The sequence below is a fragment of the Bufo gargarizans genome, chromosome 3 (assembly GCF_014858855.1).
Source record: "Bufo gargarizans isolate SCDJY-AF-19 chromosome 3, ASM1485885v1, whole genome shotgun sequence".
Lineage (NCBI taxonomy): Eukaryota > Metazoa > Chordata > Amphibia > Anura > Bufonidae > Bufo > Bufo gargarizans.
The window spans coordinates 239,315,263-239,338,289 of record NC_058082.1 but is presented as its reverse complement, the minus strand read 5'-3'; the positions used below and the strand labels follow the sequence as shown (position 1 = coordinate 239,338,289).

Here is a 23,027-nt window from a genome sequence, read left to right as displayed (position 1 = left end):
AGCAAGGGTTAACAGCCAAACAAAACTAAACATTTATTGCCCCAATTCTGTAGTTTGCAGAAACACCCCATATGTGGTCGTAAATGGCTATATAGCCGCACGGCAGGGCATAGAACGAAGGGAACTCCATACGGTTTCTGGAAGGCAGATTTTGATGGACAGTTTTTTTTTTTTACACCATGTCCCATTAGAAGCCCCCCCTGATGTAGCCTAGACTAGAAACTCCAAAAAAGTGACCCCATCTAAGAAACTACACCCCTCAAGGTATTCAAAAATTACTTTACAAACTATGTTAACCCTTTAGGTGTTCCACAAAACTAAATAGCGAATGTAGAAACAATTTTAGAATTAAATTTTTTTGTTACATTGCCTCAAAAAAGAGTAATATAGAGCAACCAAAAATCTAATTTACCCCAAAAATTGTCCCAAAACAACAACCACCTTATCCCGTAGTTTCCTAGATGGGGTCACTTTTATGGAGTTTCTACTCTAGGGGTGCATCAGGGGGCTTGAAAGGGTACATGGTGTAAATAAACCAGTCCAGCAAAATCTGCCTTCCAAAAACCGTATGGCGTTCCCCTTCTTCTATGTCCTGCCGTTTAGCCAAACAGTAGTTTACGACCACATTTGGGGTGTTTTTGCAAACTACAGAATCAGGGCAACCCATTTTGAGTTTTGTTTGGCAGTTAACCCTTGTTTTACTCCTGGAAAAAATTGATTATATTGGAAAATTTTCCAAAAAATAGAAATTTCAAAATTGTTTCTCCATCTGCCATTAACTCTTGTGGAACACCTAAAGGGTTAACAAAGTTTGTAAACCCAGTTTTGAATACCTTGAGGGGTGTACTTTCTTAGATGGAGTCACTTTTTTGAAATTTCTATTCTAGGGGTGCAACAGGGGGCTTCAAATGGGACATGGTATAAACAAAACCAGTCCTGCAAAATCTGCCTTCCAAAACCCATATGGTGTTCCCCTCCTTCTATGTGCTACCGTTCGGCCAAACAGTAGTTTACAACCACATATGGGGTGTTTCTGCAAACTACAGAATCAGGGCAACCCATTTTGAGTGTTGTTTGGCAGTTAACCCTTGTTTTACTCCTGGAAAAAATTGATTATATTGGAAAATTTTCCAAAAAATAGAAATTTCAAAATTGTTTCTCCATCTGCCATCAACTCTTGTGGAAGACCTAAAGGGTTAATAAAGTTTGAAAAAACAGTTTTGAATACCTTGAGGGGTGTAGTTTCTAGAATGGGGTCATTTTTGGGAGGTTTCTATTATCTAAGCCTCACAATATGACTGCAAACCTGAACTGGTCCATAAAAAGTGGGATTTTGAAGATTTCTCAAAAATTTCAAAATTTGCTTCTAAACTTCTAAGCCTTGTAACATCCCCAAAAAATAAAATATCATTCCCAAAATGCTACAAACATGAAGTAGACATATGGGGAATGTAAAGTCATCACAATTTTTGGGGGTATTACTATGTATTACAGAAGTAGAGAAACTGAAACTTTGAAATTTGCTAATTTTTCAAAATTTTTGGTAAAAAATGTATTTTTTTATGCAAAAAAATTAACTTTTTTGACCCAATTTTAGCAGTGTCATGAAGTACAATATGTGACGAAAAAACAATCTCAGAACGGCCTAGGTAAGTCGAAGCGTTTTAAAGTTATGAGCACTTAAAGTGACACTGGTCAGATTTGCAAAAAATGGCCTGGTCCTTAAGGTGAAAATGAGCCTGGTCCTTAAGGGGTTAAGCTCAAAATAAGAAGAGATTATATGGATAAATTACAAGATTCTTTGAATCTTCTCCCATAAAAGTAATAATATGCTCATCTCCTCGTGTTGCATATAACACTGCATTTTGTGGCGATGCATTCCTTTTAAGTAATGACAGTTCTAACCCTAAAACAATCCAGTGCATTACTGCATGATCTAGCATTACAATGGAATAGTTAGAGAAGGTAACCTTTTTATAATGGAATGTTACAATTTATAAGCAATGATTAAAAATTGTGGAGTGAAACATACTGCAGTCTAGCATTGACTTTACAGTGGATAAAATGCGTTAAAACAATAGCATGGAGAATAAGATACAGAAAGTAACAGAACTGCTCAGCTATGTAATAGTCATTTCATTTCTTAGTGTAACAATGTTTAGCTAAAAAATATCAGCAATGAAAAGCATGACTGTTCTTGATGGAGATAAGAATCTCAGTGAGTGGTTCAAATCCCATTATCCTTGCACAAAAGCAGTCAATTCTGAAACCATGAATTCAGATTCTCTGGGAGGAAGATGTTTCTTGTTCTTTAAGGAAAACTAAAGCTTATGAGTTCTGTTTGGAAGAGTAAGAGGTTTAATGGTGCATTAACTGAAAAGGGAGAGGTTCCCAGCTTCACTGATTCAGGATTGAATGATTTTATGGCAAGTAACATGCTGAGGACATTCAAATGCCTATTATTTTTCTACCTGAGCATCTGCAACCTGGAGACAGCTTTTTCACATCGCTGCCAGTCAGTCATAAGCCTCCCGAGCCTGGCCATCTGACTAAGCCATAAAAAATGAGCAATTCTGCATTCAATAGCAACCAGGCACATACACTCACACAAACACCACATTATATCCCTCTTTCTATCTCATCTAATTTTTAGTTATTCACATATTTATGCAAAAACATTGCAACTGCAAGATAAGCAAACTAAGTTATTACAATTGTATAGCTAGAAAGATAGATAGATAGATAATTATTAGTGTTTGTCGAGCACCAAAGTGCTCGGGGGCTTGAGTAGAACACCTCCGGATGCTCGAGTGCTCTACTGAGCACCCGAGCACAATGGAACTAAATGGGAGAACCCGAGCATTAAACCAGGCACCACCTGCTATGAAGAGAGTAGGGTTTCTGGTTCAGAGGGAAAGGTCAGAAATTGATGGAAACACCACCAAAATAGTTCTGGAACCGCATGGGGAGGATGTCTGGATGCATCTTAGACTTGAAGGTCGCTGATGGGAACGATGTTGTCCGTGTAGTATGCCACTTTTACAGACTGACAATAATACGCACAAAACCAAAGAAAAAAAATAGATTTTAGAGGAAAAATTGTTAGGAAACATTCTTTCCTGTATATTTACTTGTATATGAAATACAAGTACTTCCAAAAATTACAAGGAAGAGGCACTCCGATACAACCTGTATAGTAAAGTGGTGTGTGACAATGGTGCCAATCTGCTTAGTGTGCTGAAACAGGGCAAAATGACACACCTGCTATGCATGGCACACATCCTGAACTTGGTCGTGCAGTGATTTGTTGCAAAATTCCCCGGGGTCCAAGACGTCTTGCGGCATGCCAGGAAAATCTCTGACCATTTTAGATCTTATACGGCCATGGCTCGCTTTGCTGATGTTCGTCTGATTTGTGATTGCCCAACACGCTGGAACTCCACCTTGTATATGCTTTATAGGCTGCTCCAGCAGAAACGTGCGGTTAACAACTATCCGTATGAACTCTGCGACTCTGCGGCAGGACAGGTTTCTGGGGAGCTTTTTTTTTTTTCACCACTTTGATGAGATCACCAAACTAGTCAGTCGCAGCCAGAGCGCCATCAGTGACATCGTACCTTAAGCATTCTTTCTGGAGCGTGCATTGCGTCGTGTCATTGATCAAGCCGTCAAGAAGCAGAAGCTAGAAGATGAGGAAGGCGCAATGCTGAATTAATTCTCAGGGTGGGCTACTGCATCTGAGACAAGTCAGCAGGCGTCTGAAGAGGAGTCAGAGGAGTATGGTGGCTGTGGGGAGGAGGAGGAGGAGCAAGAAGTTTAAACTTTTTGGGGATCCCTGGTGTTGTCTATGGCTGGGGAAGGAGACCGAGGGTGACATTCTCCTCTGCGATGAGCAGGAGCCAGGACGCTCCACTGCTTCCAATTTAGTGCAAATGGGGGCCTTCATGCGCTAGTGTTTGAAGAGGAACCCCTGTATAAAAATCATAAAGGTCAAGGACCTGTACAGGGTGGCAATGTACTTAGACACCGGTACAAACACAAAATGGTTGACATGTTACCAGTATCACAGAGGGTTGTCAGAATGCATGAGCTATGAGATATGGGATCATTCTTGCAGCCAACCCATCAACAGCCACTCTCCGGATCCAGCATCAGGAAACGCCTAGACCAGGGGTAGGCAACCTCCCGCACTCCAGCTGTTGTGAAACTACAACTCCCAGCATGCATACTTGTTCTGCTCTTCTTAGAACTCTCATAGAAATGAATGAAGCATACTGGGAATTGTAGTTTCACAACAGCTGGAGTGCCGAAGGTTGCTGATCCCTGGCCTAGACTGACAGATGTCCGACTACAATGGGTTAACGGCCGATGTGGATGCTCTGAGATGCGAGGAACCCCTTTACTACTGGGTGTGCAGGCTTGACCTGTGGCCAGAGATGGTGCAATTTGCCATGGAACTCTTGACTTGCCCCTCATCGAGTGTCCTGTCCGAAAGGACGTTTAGCACAGCAGGGGGGATTGTGACCGATAAGCTAACTTGCCTAGGTCACTACACTGTGGACTACCTCACATTTTTTAAAATGAATGAGGCATAGATCTCGGAGGAATTTAACACTTGTGATGACCACGTGTAATTGAATTTCGTCATGCCAGCCCACACATATCAACCACCACCCGGAACAATGAATGGTCGCTGCCTTTAGTATATACAGCAGCATAAAAGGCTTTTTATGTCAGGTGAATGTACTATGCCCTCTTATACCCTTTTATCCGGTCACGGTATGGCGGTGTTATCCGGTCACTGTACAGAGGTGTTATCCGGTCAATGTATGGCAATAGTATCCAATAACTGGATAGTCATCACTGTATCCCTTTCCCTGCCCAATATGCAGATTGCGGTGCTCAGGACCTTTGCGCCACAATCTGTTTCAGAAATACGCTTAACATAGACGTAATTTTATATAATAAATGACCACCTAATTGTATTATTATTCGGGGGTAGGGCTAATATCTTTATATTATATAGATTCTAGTGTATTATACTGTGCCCTGTATTTCCCAGTAGAAAATGATTCTTGGGAAACACAGTCCTCATCCCTGACCACCAGAACCAGGTAGTGCTCTGTCAGTACTGGTGCTTATTCTGACAAAAGGGCTGGGTTCACGTCCTATTTTTGCCATGCATTTAATGCATATCAAAAATGTATGCGTTAACAGATGCCTCAGACTGATGCCGTACAGTGGCGTCTGTTCTCCATACAGTTCCATGGTAGAAAAAAAATGTACATTAACATATGCATTTTTTTAATGATCTCTGCAGGATACAAAAACGTGGAGTGCTGCACATTTGTATACATCAAACTGATAGGAAATAAAACATTTCTAGGCTCCAGCAGGGCACATTTTTGAGAGTTTCCCTTTAAGATGCATAAAAATGGCCCCTGATTAAAATACATATTTTTTGTGGGAATTTTTTCCAATGATCCCCCTCTGGTATGTCACTGTCCATGTTGTGGGACTATTTGTGCACTCATAGTTTGAATTTGGCGGCTGAAAATGTGACCTGAAGGTTTTTCTGGTTCACCTGCTATTAATGTCAATGGTCGCAATGCAAACGCGCTGTTTGCGAACATTTGATTGAGAACACGCGTTTGCGAATAGTCCCTGCCGATGTTCATCCATCACTATCTATAATAATGAACTGTTTCTTAAATACCTAGTTTTGGTATTTGGACGCCTAGGCTGGTTGAGATGCTGTAGGCTGCCTCTCTGTATGTTGTGCCGTGTGCCACTTATGCAAGGGGTGGGTATCTGGGGGTCTACCATGCTTGGGATCCCACTGGTAGACCCCAGTTTCCCTGTGGGCCACTCCAAGCCTTAATCCAATGCATATGAAAAACATTATGGATCTCTGGAATGGCAAGAACCAGCTAAGTATATATTTAGGGGTGATGATTGTCTTCATTTTGTCAAAAGTGTGATTCTAGCTTTTTTTTTTCCAAAGGGTCACTCTATGTCTTCTCATGTTGCACAGTATACCATATATGATAATTATGACACTACTTAAATTATATTTGTTTGTAAAGGCTTGAAGAAGAAAAGAGAAAGTTATATGGACTACAGGAAGACTTAAATAAATTTCGAACTTGGTTAGCAAATGCAGAGGAAATTGCTAATACACCAGCGGAACAAGGGAATGAGCCTCAGCTAAATGAACTGCTAGAAAAAGTAAAGGTAAAGTGATTTATTTGAAAGGTTTTAAATATATGATTTGAATCGCTTATTGTGAGTGTTTTATGTGAATATTATATACATATGTGCATTTATTCATCCAGTTACAGGGCACTATTAATACACTGTTGCTACTAGGGATGAGCGAACTCGAACTGTATAGTTCGGGTTCGTACCGAATTTTGGGGTGTCCGTGACACGGACCCGAACCCGGACATTTTCGTAAAAGTCCGGGTTCGGGTTCGGTGTTCGTCGCTTTCTTCGCGCTTTTGTGACGCTTTCTTGGCGCTTTTTGAAAGGCTGCAAAGCAGCCAATCAACAAGCGTCATACTACTTGCCCCAAGAGGCCATCACAGCCATGCCTACTATTGGCATGGCTGTGATTGGCCAGAGCACCATGTGACCCAGCCTCTATTTAAGCTGGAGTCACATAGCGCCGCCCGTCACTCTGCTCTGATTAGCGTAGGGAGAGGTTGCGGCTGCGACAGTAGGGCGAGATTAGGCAGATTAACTCCTCCAAAGGACTTGATTAACTGATCGATCTGCAGCTGTGGATCATTGAGCTGCTGATCCTCAATTGCTCACTGTTTTTAGGCTGCACAGACCGTTTGTCAGTCTCATTTTTCTGGGGTGATCGGCGGCCATTTTGTGTCTTGTGGTGCGCCAGCACAAGCTGCGACCAAGTGCATTTAACCCTCAATGGTGTGGTTGTTTTTTGGCTAAAGCCTACATCAGGGTGAAGCTGTCACACCAAGTGCATTTAACCAGCAATAGTCTGTTCATTTTTTGGCCATATACAAAATCAGGGGCAAGCTGCGCCTGTCACCAAGTGCATTTAACCCTCAATGGTGTGGTTGTTTTTTGGCTAAAGCCTACATCAGGGTGAAGCTGTCACACCAAGTGCATTTAACCAGCAATAGTCTGTTCATTTTTTGGCCATATACAAAATCAGGGGCAAGCTGCGCCTGTCACCAAGTGCATTTAACCCTCAATGGTGTGGTTGTTTTTTGGCTAAAGCCTACATCAGGGTGAAGCTGTCACACCAAGTGCATTTAACCAGCAATAGTCTGTTCATTTTTTGGCCATATACAAAATCAGGGGCAAGCTGCGCCTGTCACCAAGTGCATTTAACCCTCAATGGTGTGGTTGTTTTTTGGCTAAAGCCTACATCAGGGTGAAGCTGTCACACCAAGTGCATTTAACCAGCAATAGTCTGTTCATTTTTTGGCCATATCCCAGTCTAATTCTGTCACTAAATCCATACCGGTCACCCAGCGCCTAAATACTAGGCCTCAAATTTATATCCAGCTAAATCTGTCCCTAGTGCTGTAGCTGGGCGAGTTATTTAGTGTCCGTTCAAGCACATTTCTTGTTCTGGGTTGAAATACAATTCCCAATTTAGCAATTTCATAATTTAGTGGTTCCTGCTATATCAGAGCTCTTTGAAATCTATCCCAAAAAGGGTATATAATATTGAAGGTGCACATAGGGTCATTCAGAGTAACTTCACACACACCCGCTACTGTGTATTTCCAAGTCTAATTCTGTCACTAAATCCATACCGGTGACCCAGCGCCTAAATACTAGGCCTCAAATTTAATTCCCTCTAAATCTCTCGTTACCCACCGCTGTACTGTTGTTGCTGGGCAAGATATTTAGTGTCCGTCAAAGCACATTTTTTGTTCTGGGTTGAAGTACAATTCCCAATTTAGCAATTTCATAATTTAGTGGTTTCTGCTATATCAGAGCTATTTGAAATCTATCCCAAAAAGGGTATATAATATTGAAGGTGCACATAGGGTCATTCAGAATAACTTCACACACACCCGCTACTGTGTATTTCCAAGTCTAATTCTGTCACTAAACCCATACCTGTCACCCAGCGCCTAAATACTAGGCCTCAAATTTAAATCCCTCTAAATCTCTCGTTACCGTTGTCCTGTTGTAGCTGGGAAAGTTATTTAGTGCCCGTCAAAGCACATTTTTTGTTCTGGGTTGAAGTACAATTCCCAATTTAGCAATTTCATAATTTAGTGGTTCCTGCTATATCAGAGCTATTTGAAATCTATCCCAAAAAGGGTATATAATATTGAAGGTGCACATAGGGTCATTCAGAATAACTTCACACACACCCGCTACTGTGTATTTCCAAGTCTAATTCTGTCACTAAATCCATACCGGTGACCCAGCGCCTAAATACTAGGCCTCAAATTTAATTCCCTCTAAATCTCTCGTTACCCACCGCTGTACTGTTGTTGCTGGGCAAGATATTTAGTGTCCGTCAAAGCACATTTTTTGTTCTGGGTTGAAGTACAATTCCCAATTTAGCAATTTCATAATTTAGTGGTTTCTGCTATATCAGAGCTATTTGAAATCTATCCCTAAAAGGGTATATAATATTGAAGGTGCACATAGGGTCATTCAGAATAACTTCACACACACCCGCTACTGTGTATTTCCAAGTCTAATTCTGTCACTAAACCCATACCTGTCACCCAGCGCCTAAATACTAGGCCTCAAATTTATATCCAGCTAAATCTGTCCCTAGTGCTGTAGCTGGGCGAGTTATTTAGTGTCCGTTCAAGCACATTTCTTGTTCTGGGTTGAAATACAATTCTCAATTTAGCAATTTCATAATTTAGTGGTTCCTGCTATATCAGAGCTCTTTGAAATCTATCCCAAAAAGGGTATATAATATTGAAGGTGCACATAGGGTCATTCAGAGTAACTTCACACACACCCGCTACTGTGTATTTCCAAGTCTAATTCTGTCACTAAATCCATACCGGTGACCCAGCGCCTAAATACTAGGCCTCAAATTTAATTCCCTCTAAATCTCTCGTTACCCACCGCTGTACTGTTGTTGCTGGGCAAGATATTTAGTGTCCGTCAAAGCACATTTTTTGTTCTGGGTTGAAGTACAATTCCCAATTTAGCAATTTCATAATTTAGTGGTTTCTGCTATATCAGAGCTATTTGAAATCTATCCCTAAAAGGGTATATAATATTGAAGGTGCACATAGGGTCATTCAGAATAACTTCACACACACCCGCTACTGTGTATTTCCAAGTCTAATTCTGTCACTAAATCCATACCGGTGACCCAGCGCCTAAATACTAGGCCTCAAATTTAATTCCCTCTAAATCTCTCGTTACCCACCGGTGTACTGTTGTTGCTGGGCAAGATATTTAGTGTCCGTCAAAGCACATTTTTTGTTCTGGGTTGAAGTACAATTCCCAATTTAGCAATTTCATAATTTAGTGGTTTCTGCTATATCAGAGCTATTTGAAATCTATCCCTAAAAGGGTATATAATATTGAAGGTGCACATAGGGTCATTCAGAATAACTTCACACACACGCTTCTGTGCATTTCCAAGTCTAATTCTGTCACTAAATCCATACCGGTGACCCAGCGCCTAAATACTAGGCCTCAAATTTAATTCCCTCTAAATCTCTCGTTACCCACCGCTGTACTGTTGTTGCTGGGCAAGATATTTAGTGTCCGTCAAAGCACATTTTTTGTTCTGGGTTGAAGTACAATTCCCAATTTAGCAATTTCATAATTTAGTGGTTTCTGCTATATCAGAGCTATTTGAAATCTATCCCTAAAAGGGTATATAATATTGAAGGTGCACATAGGGTCATTCAGAATAACTTCACACACACCCGCTACTGTGTATTTCCAAGTCTAATTCTGTCACTAAATCCATACCGGTGACCCAGCGCCTAAATACTAGGCCTCAAATTTAATTCCCTCTAAATCTCTCGTTACCCACCGGTGTACTGTTGTTGCTGGGCAAGATATTTAGTGTCCGTCAAAGCACATTTTTTGTTCTGGGTTGAAGTACAATTCCCAATTTAGCAATTTCATAATTTAGTGGTTTCTGCTATATCAGAGCTATTTGAAATCTATCCCTAAAAGGGTATATAATATTGAAGGTGCACATAGGGTCATTCAGAATAACTTCACACACACGCTTCTGTGCATTTCCAAGTCTAATTCTGTCACTAAATCCATACCGGTGACCCAGCGCCTAAATACTAGGCCTCAAATTTAAATCCCTCTAAATCTCTCGTTACCCACCACTGTACTGTTGTTGCTGGGCAAGATATTTAGTGTCCGTCAAAGCACATTTTTTGTTCTGGGTTGAAGTACAATTCCCAATTTAGCAATTTCATAATTTAGTGGTTTCTGCTATATCAGAGCTATTTGAAATCTATCCCTAAAAGGGTATATAATATTGAAGGTGCACATAGGGTCATTCAGAATAACTTCACACACACGCTTCTGTGCATTTCCAAGTCTAATTCTGTCACTAAATCCATACCGGTGACCCAGCGCCTAAATACTAGGCCTCAAATTTAAATCCCTCTAAATCTCTCGTTACCCACCGCTGTACTGTTGTTGCTGGGCAAGATATTTAGTGTCCGTCAAAGCACATTTTTTGTTCTGGGTTGAAGTACAATTCCCAATTTAGCAATTTCATAATTTAGTGGTTTCTGCTATATCAGAGCTATTTGAAATCTATCCCTAAAAGGGTATATAATATTGAAGGTGCACATAGGGTCATTCAGAATAACTTCACACACACGCTTCTGTGCATTTCCAAGTCTAATTCTGTCACTAAATCCATACCGGTGACCCAGCGCCTAAATACTAGGCCTCAAATTTAAATCCCTCTAAATCTCTCGTTACCCACCGCTGTACTGTTGTTGCTGGGCAAGATATTTAGTGTCCGTCAAAGCACATTTTTTGTTCTGGGTTGAAGTACAATTCCCAATTTAGCAATTTCATAATTTAGTGGTTCCTGCTATATCAGAGCTATTTGAAATCTATCCCAAAAAGGGTATATAATATTGAAGGTGCACATTGGGTCATTCAGAATAACTTCACACACACCCGCTACTGTGTATTTTCAAGTCTAATTCTGTCACTAAACCCATACCTGTCACCCAGCGCCTAAATACTAGGCCTCAAATTTAAATCCCTCTAAATCTCTCGTTACCCACCGCTGTACTGTTGTTGCTGGGCAAGATATTTAGTGTCCGTCAAAGCACATTTTTTGTTCTGGGTTGAAGTACAATTCCCAATTTAGCAATTTCATAATTTAGTGGTTTCTGCTATATCAGAGCTATTTGAAATCTATCCCTAAAAGGGTATATAATATTGAAGGTGCACATAGGGTCATTCAGAATAACTTCACACACACGCTTCTGTGCATTTCCAAGTCTAATTCTGTCACTAAATCCATACCGGTGACCCAGCGCCTAAATACTAGGCCTCAAATTTAAATCCCTCTAAATCTCTCGTTACCCACCACTGTACTGTTGTTGCTGGGCAAGATATTTAGTGTCCGTCAAAGCACATTTTTTGTTCTGGGTTGAAGTACAATTCCCAATTTAGCAATTTCATAATTTAGTGGTTTCTGCTATATCAGAGCTATTTGAAATCTATCCCTAAAAGGGTATATAATATTGAAGGTGCACATAGGGTCATTCAGAATAACTTCACACACACGCTTCTGTGCATTTCCAAGTCTAATTCTGTCACTAAATCCATACCGGTGACCCAGCGCCTAAATACTAGGCCTCAAATTTAAATCCCTCTAAATCTCTCGTTACCCACCGCTGTACTGTTGTTGCTGGGCAAGATATTTAGTGTCCGTCAAAGCACATTTTTTGTTCTGGGTTGAAGTACAATTCCCAATTTAGCAATTTCATAATTTAGTGGTTTCTGCTATATCAGAGCTATTTGAAATCTATCCCTAAAAGGGTATATAATATTGAAGGTGCACATAGGGTCATTCAGAATAACTTCACACACACGCTTCTGTGCATTTCCAAGTCTAATTCTGTCACTAAATCCATACCGGTGACCCAGCGCCTAAATACTAGGCCTCAAATTTAAATCCCTCTAAATCTCTCGTTACCCACCGCTGTACTGTTGTTGCTGGGCAAGATATTTAGTGTCCGTCAAAGCACATTTTTTGTTCTGGGTTGAAGTACAATTCCCAATTTAGCAATTTCATAATTTAGTGGTTTCTGCTATATCAGAGCTATTTGAAATCTATCCCTAAAAGGGTATATAATATTGAAGGTGCACATAGGGTCATTCAGAATAACTTCACACACACGCTTCTGTGCATTTCCAAGTCTAATTCTGTCACTAAATCCATACCGGTCACCCAGCGCCTAAATACTAGGCCTCAAATTTATATCCCGCTGAATTTGAATACAATACATTGGGCCAAATAATATATTTGTTGTTGTGGTGAACCATAACAATGAGAAAAACATCTAGTAAGGGACGCGGACGTGGACATGGTCGTGGTGGTGTTAGTGGACCCTCTGGTGCTGGGAGAGGACGTGGCCGTTCTGCCACATCCACACGTCCTAGTGTACCAACTACCTCAGGTCCCAGTAGCCGCCAGAATTTACAGCGATATATGGTGGGGCCCAATGCCGTTCTAAGGATGGTAAGGCCTGAGCAGGTACAGGCATTAGTCAATTGGGTGGCCGACAGTGGATCCAGCACGTTCACATTATCTCCCACCCAGTCTTCTGCAGAAAGCGCACAGATGGCGCCTGAAAACCAACCCCATCAGTCTGTCACATCACCCCCATGCATACCAGGGAAACTGTCTCAGCCTCAAGTTATGCAGCAGTCTCTTATGCTGTTTGAAGACTCCGCTGGCAGGGTTTCCCAAGGGCATCCACCTAGCCCTTCCCCAGCGGTGAAAGACATAGAATGCACTGACGCACAACCACTTATGTTTCCTGATGATGAGGACATGGGAATACCACCTCAGCATGTCTCTGATGATGACGAAACACAGGTGCCAACTGCTGCGTCTTTCTGCAGTGTGCAGACTGAACAGGAGGTCAGGGATCAAGACTGGGTGGAAGACGATGCAGGGGACGATGAGGTCCTAGACCCCACATGGAATGAAGGTCGTGCCACTGACTTTCACAGTTCGGAGGAAGAGGCAGTGGTGAGACCGAGCCAACAGCGTAGCAAAAGAGGGAGCAGTGGGCAAAAGCAGAACACCCGCCGCCAAGAGACTCCGCCTGCTACTGACCGCCGCCATCTGGGACCGAGCACCCCAAAGGCAGCTTCAAGGAGTTCCCTGGCATGGCACTTCTTCAAACAATGTGCTGACGACAAGACCCGAGTGGTTTGCACGCTGTGCCATCAGAGCCTGAAGCGAGGCATTAACGTTCTGAACCTGAGCACAACCTGCATGACCAGGCACCTGCATGCAAAGCATGAACTGCAGTGGAGTAAACACCTTAAAACCAAGGAAGTCACTCAGGCTCCCCCTGCTACCTCTTCTGCTGCTGCCGCCTCGGCCTATTCTGCTGCTGCCGCCTCGGCCTCTTCCTCCGCCTCTGGAGGAACGTTGGCACCTGCCGCCCAGCAAACAGGGGATGTACCACCAACACCACCACCACCACCTCCGTCACCAAGCGTCTCAACCATGTCACACGCCAGCGTTCAGCTCTCCATCTCACAAACATTTGATAGAAAGCGTAAATTCCCACCTAGCCACCCTCGATCCCTGGCCCTGAATGCCAGCATTTCTAAACTACTGGCCTATGAAATGCTGTCATTTAGGCTGGTGGACACAGACAGCTTCAAACAGCTCATGTCGCTTGCTGTCCCACAGTATGTTGTTCCCAGCCGGCACTACTTCTCCAAGAGAGCCGTGCCTTCCCTGCACAACCAAGTATCCCATAAAATCAAGTGTGCACTGCGCAACGCCATCTGTAGCAGGGTCCACCTAACCACAGATACGTGGACCAGTAAGCACGGCCAGGGACGCTATATCTCCCTAACTGCACACTGGGTAAATGTAGTGGCAGCTGGGCCCCAGGCGGAGAGCTGTTTGGCGCACGTCCTGCCGCCGCCAAGGATCGCAGGGCAACATTCTTTGCCTCCTGTTGCCACCTCCTCCTTCTCGGCTTCCTCCTCCTCTTCTTCCACCTGCTCATCCAGTCAGCCACACACCTTCACCACCAACTTCAGCACAGCCCGGGGTAAACGTCAGCAGGCCATTCTGAAACTCATATGTTTGGGGGACAGGCCCCACACCGCACAGGAGTTGTGGCGGGGTATTGAACAACAGACCGACGAGTGGTTGCTGCCGGTGAGCCTCAAGCCCGGCCTGGTGGTGTGTGATAATGGGCGAAATCTCGTTGCAGCTCTGGGACTAGCCAATTTGACGCACATCCCTTGCTTGGCGCATGTGCTGAATTTGGTGGTGCAGAAGTTCATTCACAACTACCCCGACATGTCAGAGCTGCTGCATAAAGTGCGGGCCGTCTGTTCGCGCTTCCGGCGTTCACATCCTGCCGCTGCTCGCCTGTCTGCGCTACAGCGTAACTTCGGCCTTCCCGCTCACCGCCTCATATGCGACGTGCCCACCAGGTGGAACTCCACCTTGCACATGCTGGACAGACTGTGCGAGCAGCAGCAGGCCATAGTGGAGTTTCAGCTGCAGCACGCACGGGTCAGTCGCACTACAGAACAGCACCACTTCACCACCAATGACTGGGCCTCCATGCGAGACCTGTGTGCCCTGTTGCGCTGTTTCGAGTACTCCACCAACATGGCCAGTGGCGATGACACCGTTATCAGCGTTACAATACCACTTCTATGTCTCCTTGAGAAAACACTTAGGGCGATGATGGAACAGGAGGTGGCCCAGGAGGAGGAGGAGGAGGATGAGGAAGAGGGGTCATTTTTAGCACTTTCAGGCCAGTCTCTTCGAAGTGACTCAGAGGGAGGTTTTTTGCAACAGCAGAGGCCAGGTACAAATGTGGCCAGCCAGGGCCCACTACTGGAGGACGAGGAGGACGAGGATGAGGAGGAGGTGGAGGAGGATGAGGATGAAGCATGGTCACAGCGGGGTGGCACCCAACGCAGCTCGGGTCCATCACTGGTGCGTGGCTGGGGGGAAAGGCAGGACGATGACGATACGCCTCCCACAGAGGACAGCTTGTCCTTACCCCTGGGCAGCCTGGCACACATGAGCGACTACATGCTGCAGTGCCTGCGCAACGACAGCAGAGTTGCCCACATTTTAACCTGTGCGGACTACTGGGTTGCCACCCTGCTGGATCCACGCTACAAAGACAATGTGCCCACCTTACTTCCTGCACTGGAGCGTGATAGGAAGATGCGCGAGTACAAGCGCACGTTGGTAGACGCGCTACTGAGAGCATTCCCAAATGTCACAGGGGAACAAGTGGAAGCCCAAGGCCAAGGCAGAGGAGGAGCAAGAGGTCGCCAAGGCAGCTGTGTCACGGCCAGCTCCTCTGAGGGCAGGGTTAGCATGGCAGAGATGTGGAAAACTTTTGTCAACACGCCACAGCTAACTGCACCACCACCTGATACGCAACGTGTTAGCAGGAGGCAACATTTCACTAACATGGTGGAACAGTACGTGTGCACACCCCTCCACGTACTGACTGATGGTTCGGCCCCATTCAACTTCTGGGTCTCTAAATTGTCCACGTGGCCAGAGCTAGCCTTTTATGCCTTGGAGGTGCTGGCCTGCCCGGCAGCCAGCGTTTTGTCTGAACGTGTATTCAGCACGGCAGGGGGCGTCATTACAGACAAACGCAGCCGCCTGTCTACAGCCAATGTGGACAAGCTGACGTTCATAAAAATGAACCAGGCATGGATCCCACAGGACCTGTCCGTCCCTTGTCCAGATTAGACATTAACTACCTCCCCATAACCATATATTATTGGACTCCAGGGCACTTCCTCATTCAATCCTATTTTTATTTTCATTTTACCATTATATTGCGATGCTACCCAAAGTTGAATGAACCTCTCCTCTGCCTGTGTGCTAGGCCTAAATATATGCCAATGGACTGTTGCAGTGGTGGCTGACATGAAGCCTGATTCTCTGCTATGACATGCAGACTAATTCTCTGCTGACATGAAGCCAGATTGTCTGTTACGGGACCTCTCTCCTCTGCCTGGGTGCTGGGCCTAAATTTATGACCATGGACTGTTGCAGTGGTGGCTGACGTGAAGCCTGATTCTCTGCTATGACATGCAGACTGATTCTCTGCTGACATGAAGCCAGATCGTCTGTTACGGGACCTCTCTGCTCTGCCTGTGTGCTAGGCCTAAATATATGCCAATGGACTGTTGCAGTGGTGGGTGACGTGAAGCCTCATTCTCTGCTATGACATGCAGACTGATTCTCTGCTGACATGAAGCCAGATTGTCTGTTACGGGACCTCTCTGCTCTGCCTGTGTGCTAGGCCTAAATATATGCCAATGGACTGTTGCAGTGGTGGGTGACGTGAAGCCTCATTCTCTGCTATGACATGCAGACTGATTCTCTGCTGTCATGAAGCCAGATTGTCTGTTACGGGACCTCTCTGCTCTGCCTGTGTGCTAGGCCTAAATATATGCCAATGGACTGTTGCAGTGGTGGGTGACGTGAAGCCTCATTCTCTGCTATGACATGCAGACTGATTCTCTGCTGACATGAAGCCAGATTGTCTGTTACGGGACCTCTCTGCTCTGCCTGTGTGCTAGGCCTAAATATATGCCAATGGACTGTTGCAGTGGTGGGTGACGTGAAGCCTCATTCTCTGCTATGACATGCAGACTGATTCTCTGCTGTCATGAAGCCAGATTGTCTGTTACGGGACCTCTCTGCTCTGCCTGTGTGCTAGGCCTAAATATATGCCAATGGACTGTTGCAGTGGTGGGTGACGTGAAGCCTCATTCTCTGCTATGACATGCAGACTGATTCTCTGCTGACATGAAGCCAGATTGTCTGTTACGGGACCTCTCTGCTCTGCCTGTGTGCTAGGCCTAAATATATGCCAATGGACTGTTGCAGTGGTGGGTGACGTGAAGCCTCATTCTCTGCTATGACATGCAGACTGATTCTCTGCTGACATGAAGCCAGATCCTCTGTTACGGGAGCTCTCTCCTCTGCCTGGGTGCTGGGCCTAAATTTATGACAATTGACTGTTGCAGTGGTGGGTGACGTGAAGCCTGATTCTCTGCTATGATATGAAGACTGATTCTCTGCTGACATGAAGCCAGATTGTCTGTTACGGGACCTTTCTCCTCTGCCTGGGTTCTGGGCCTAAATTTATGAAAATTGACTCTTACAGTGGTGGGTGACGTGAAGCCTGATTCTAGGCTATGATATGAAGACTGATTCTCTGCTGACATGAAGCCAGATTGTCTGTTACGGGACCTTTCTCCTCTGCCTGGGTTCTGGGCCTAAATTTATGAAAATTGACTCTTACAGTGGTGGGTGACGTGAAGCCTGATTCTCTGCTATGATATGAAGACTGATTCTCTGCTGACATGAAGCCAGATTCTCTGTTACGGGACCTCTCTCCTCTGCCTGGGTGCTGGGCCTAAATTTATGACAATGGACTGTTGCAGTGGTGGCTGACGTGAAGCCTGATTCTCTGCTATGACATGCAGACTGATTCTCTGCTGTCATGAAGCCAGATTGTCTGTTACGGGACCTCTCTGCTCTGCCTGTGTGCTAGGCCTAAATATATGCCAATGGACTGTTGCAGTGGTGGCTGACGTGAAGCCTCATTCTCTGCTATGACATGCAGACTAATTCTCTGCTGACATGAAGCCAGATTGTCTGTTACGGGACCTCTCTCCTCTGCCTGGGTGCTGGGCCTAAATTTATGACAATGGACTGTTGCAGTGGTGGCTGACGTGAAGCCTGATTCTCTGCTATGACATGCAGACTAATTCTCTGCTGACATGAAGCCAGATTGTCTGTTACGGGACCTCTCTCCTCTGCCTGGGTGCTGGGCCTAAATATATGCCAATGGACTGTTGCAGTGGTGGCTGACGTGAAGCCTCATTCTCTGCTATGACATGCAGACTAATTCTCTGCTGTCATGAAGCCAGATTGTCTGTTACGGGACCTCTCTGCTCTGCCTGTGTGCTAGGCCTAAATATATGCCAATGGACTGTTGCAGTGGTGGGTGACGTGAAGCCTCATTCTCTGCTATGACATGCAGACTGATTCTCTGCTGACATGAAGCCAGATTCTCTGTTACGGGACCTCTCTCCTCTGCCTGTGTGTGTGCTGGGCCTAAATATATGCCAATGGACTGTTGCAGTGGTGGCTGACGTGAAGCCTCATTCTCTGCTATGACATGCAGACTAATTCTCTGCTGACATGAAGACAGATTCTCTGTTACGGGACCTCCCTCCTCTGCCTGGGTGCTGGGCCTAAATATATGCCAATGGACTGTTGCAGTGGTGGCTGACGTGAAGCCTCATTCTCTGCTATGACATGCAGACTGATTCTCTGCTGACATGAAGCCAGATTCTCTGTTACGGGACCTCTCTCCTCTGCCTGTGTGTGTGCTGGGCCTAAATATATGCCAATGGACTGTTGCAGTGGTGGCTGACGTGAAGCCTCATTCTCTGCTATGACATGCAGACTGATTCTCTGCTGACATGAAGCCAGATTCTCTGTTACGGGACCTCTCTCCTCTGCCTGTGTGTGTGCTGGGCCTAAATATATGCCAATGGACTGTTGCAGTGGTGGCTGACGTGAAGCCTCATTCTCTGCTATGACATGCAGACTAATTCTCTGCTGACATGAAGACAGATTCTCTGTTACGGGACCTCCCTCCTCTGCCTGGGTGCTGGGCCTAAATATATGCCAATGGACTGTTGCAGTGGTGGCTGACGTGAAGCCTCATTCTCTGCTATGACATGCAGACTAATTCTCTGCTGACATGAAGACAGATTCTCTGTTACGGGACCTCTCTCCTCTGCCTGGGTGCCGGGGCCTAAATATCTGAGAATGGACTGTTCCAGTGGTGGGTGACGGGAAGCCAGATTCTCTGCTATGGAACCTCTCTCCAATTGATTTTGGTTAATTTTTATTTATTTAATTTTTATTTTAATTCATTTCCCTATCCACATTTGTTTGCAGGGGATTTACCTACATGTTGCTGCCTTTTGCAGCCCTCTAGCTCTTTCCTGGGCTGTTTTACAGCCTTTTTAGTGCCGAAAAGTTCGGGTCCCCATTGACTTCAATGGGGTTCGGGTTCGGGACGAAGTTCGGATCGGGTTCGGATCCCGAACCCGAACATTTCCGGGATGTTCGGCCGAACTTCTCGAACCCGAACATCCAGGTGTTCGCTCAACTCTAGTTGCTACTGCTGGAAGATACTTACGGTACATAAAATATTACATTTTAAATTAATCAAATTTCCATCATACCACATAGTAGGTAATGTTTCCAGCATGAATTGCTCCTATTATGAAAAGTAAAGATAAAATCAAAGTTAGGCAGAAAATGTAACTTGAACTAAATCCACATTCCCTCCCATCTCTTGGTTTGTCATGATAGATATACTGTATCTCTTTTTCAACTGTACTTGCCATCTAGCTAATCAAGCAAATCAAAAATATAAGGTTTAGAAATCCAACCTGAAGTTTTTAAAAATTTGATGTGATAGAGAGAGGGACAGAGGCATTCTGAGCAATTTCATTTCAGGTCTAATTTATTTGGACCCAAATCAGACCAGCTGAATAATTTCAAGAAATGTGCTAATTTCTACTTACTATTTGATGATATGACTGGACTATATGTTATTTAGTGGAGAGGAAATCCATGTGACCAAGTTATGAATTCTAATTTACTATAATATGTAAAGCAACATTTCAATTTCATTACTTGAACTTTAGAAAGCTTAAACAAAACTACTAACCTAGTAACATAGTTTGTATGGCTTTAAAAAGACATCCTTCCATCCAGTTCAGCCTGTTATCCTGCAAATTTGATCCAGAGAAAGGCAAAAAAAACATGAGGTAGAAGCCAATTTTCCCAATTTTAGGTGAAAAAAATCCTTCCCGACTTAAGCTATATAATCAGGCTAAGAGAGCTATGTTTTTGAAGAAAATATTTGACATATTTTTGTGATTGAAACAATGTGTTTGAAGTATGAACCTGTCTGCAGCCACGTGGCGATCAGTCAGTTTCATATTAGTTATGGAAGGGGTACAAAGCTCTCCCAAGTTAAAAATACATTTTGCTAGATTGTATTGAAGGTGGAGAAAAGCAACACTGAGGTCATGCTTCATACAGTATGATCTCTTTTCATTTTCTACTAACCCCATGTCCAACAGCCCTGGCAAGCCTTCTATAACATAGCTTTTGTATCTCATCGTAATCATTCCTAATGTTAAAATTGACATTTTGTATCCTTTACTAGGCACAGATCGTGGTGAATCAGCATCATGTTTAGTTAATATTAGAAAACACATCCCAGTTGCTCATTACATATTTGTTTACACATACACATTGCAGAAAAAGAGTTCATTTAGTATGTTTTATCTTTTAGGTAAAAGTAGAAGAGCTTCTACCACAAAAGGAAGTTTTGAAACAATTAAATGAAACTGGAGGGACAGCAATAGAAAGTACCACGATAGCTCCAGAAGAAAAGCGGAAAATCGAGGTTGGCCTAAAGGAGGCTAATCAGCGTTGGATAAAGGTAAGTTTTAGATGCTATGTATGTTTGATTACATATTTATAAATATATACAAATACTGGAATCACTAGGCATGTTTCATTTTTATATTTCTTATTGCATTTGAAGAACATATTGCTACATTTACCTTATGCCCTCATGACCTTTGTTGTGAAGCGAGACAAAATAATATAGCCAATGGACCAGAACTTTTTTAAGGAAATATTCATCCACTTTAAAACATCTCTGACTATGCATCTATGCATAGATAGATAGATAGATAGTCACCAATGCACAGATATATGGAAGAATATTCAACACCTAGAAGTAAATCAGAGAGGGGTAGATTTGCTAATGCTGCCTTTAAAAAGTGTAAATTTAAGACAGAAATACACATTCAATAGCTGTTGGCTGAATGATCGAATGGCTAACAGCTATGTCTCCCGACATCCTCAGAACTCCTTCATACACATACACGTTCAGCTTGGCCGAACATATATATGTATATTAATGGGTAGAGTGGAGGAAGAAGCTGCCAAACATTTCTAGTAGCAGGCTATCTATCAGGAGAACAGAAGGATCAGGCAAAATTACTCATTTCACTCGATACTTCTGTCCCCCAACATTATCTCTTGAGGGGCAGTCGGGAGCTCCCCACATGCAATAAACTGTCGGCCAAACTCACCATTCTCAACTGGTTCATTTGAAAATACACTAATGTGTATGGGGCCTTTAGACTACACAGTCTGATTTTATAACACTTATTAGTTGGTTTATTTTGCACCAATATTGTGCACCAACATTCTGACAACATTGTAATGTATGGTGTTTCCTCTAAAGCCAAACACCCTTCGCACAAAATTCACTCACTTTCTTTTTTGCGAAACCATGCCTCCTATTGGACACGGTGGAAAAAAGTGTCTAAAGCCCATAATGTGGTGTAAGGCATGTGCACTATAATGCTGGCTGAATGATACATCTGTCCATTGGTTCGTCTCTAGCTTTCAGATTGATGGTTTATTAGTTAGTTATTCTTGTTAGATAGAAGAGAGCATTTACTCATGGAAATTTGGGTCTTGCATTCGAAATATAATGGAAATATAAGGGCACAGAAGTGGTAGTACACATGGTAGATTTACTAACTTCTGAGCAAATTTGACTGTTGTATAGGAAATCCAGGTGATGGATCTTTCTAAATCATGATTTGACTTTCCTGAACTCAACTGGTTATTTCCAGTAAACACCTAAGTAGTTGCTATAGGCAATTCAATTACAGTTAAAGTAACAGTCTTATTTTTTTATCTCTTAAAAAATTAATCAGAATGGCTTCTTGTCTAGAAGGACAATTCAGTAATGTCAGCTTCCAAGGTTTATCTACTTGACTAATGATTGCTTGGTAATTACTTTTTAAACTCTAGAACAGACTTTAAGGTAACAACTTTATTTTTCATACTAAATAATGGATTTAAGTGGCTCAAAAAGTAACTTTGACATCTACAAATATAGAAAAATGTTTAATGTGTTTAATGAAATTATAATTGGCTTATTTACTTTTAATGCCTTTAGCCACAATCAGCTTTACCCCTAATTTATAATCTTCAATCATCTTTGAAGATGATGTTGATTCAGAAATACTCTTTGAGCATAAGTTAATATAATCATCAATAGATCTTTCTAGTAAACATTTACAGAGTATTTACAGTAAGGAAAACTACCCAAAGTACATACTTTAGTATAATACATTTAAAAGTATGGTTCTCATTGATCTGTTGCCCATCATTCCATTTAACTAATGCACTATATGTTTTATTTTCCTTACTAGTGATTCAACCACATAGGCAAAGTAATGCTTATTTACTCATATGTAGAGTTGAGCGGACACCTGTTCGGGTTCGACAGATTAGGCCAAACGTCACAAAAAAGTTCGAGTTCGGGACCCGAACTTTTGAGCACTAAAATGGCTGTAAAAAGGTCATGGAAAGGACTAGAGGGCTGCAAATGCCAGCAACATGTGGTTAAGAGCATGGCAAGTGCTCTACAAACAAAAGTGGGTAGGGAAATGACTTTAAAGGGACACTGACAGGCCGAATAGGCATAATTAGCTGTATATATGTATGCACAGGTCTTCTATTGTGTAATAAAAACATATAAGTCTAACCCCTGTCCACCTTATGAATACTGTAAAATGATGTTTTATAACCTGATAGAATTGCTCGTCTTTCTGCCCAAGGGGCGGTGTTTCAGCTTTACTTCTGCCCAGGCAGCCTCCCCCCAACCGCCGTTCTGAAGCGC

General features: G+C 43.3%; 1 protein-coding gene across 6 annotated transcripts in view; it reads left to right on the top strand.

Annotated features, from left to right (window-relative positions):
* DMD (dystrophin) overlaps positions 1-23,027 on the top strand; it is a 3,186,583-nt gene that overhangs the window by 2,053,203 nt on the left and 1,110,353 nt on the right. For all 6 annotated transcript variants that reach the window (XM_044284724.1, XM_044284721.1, XM_044284723.1 and 3 more), the window contains 2 exons: positions 6,087-6,234; positions 20,610-20,759. In XM_044284724.1, the coding sequence (XP_044140659.1) occupies positions 6,087-6,234; positions 20,610-20,759 (298 nt within the window). The remainder of the gene's footprint in view (positions 1-6,086; positions 6,235-20,609; positions 20,760-23,027) is intronic.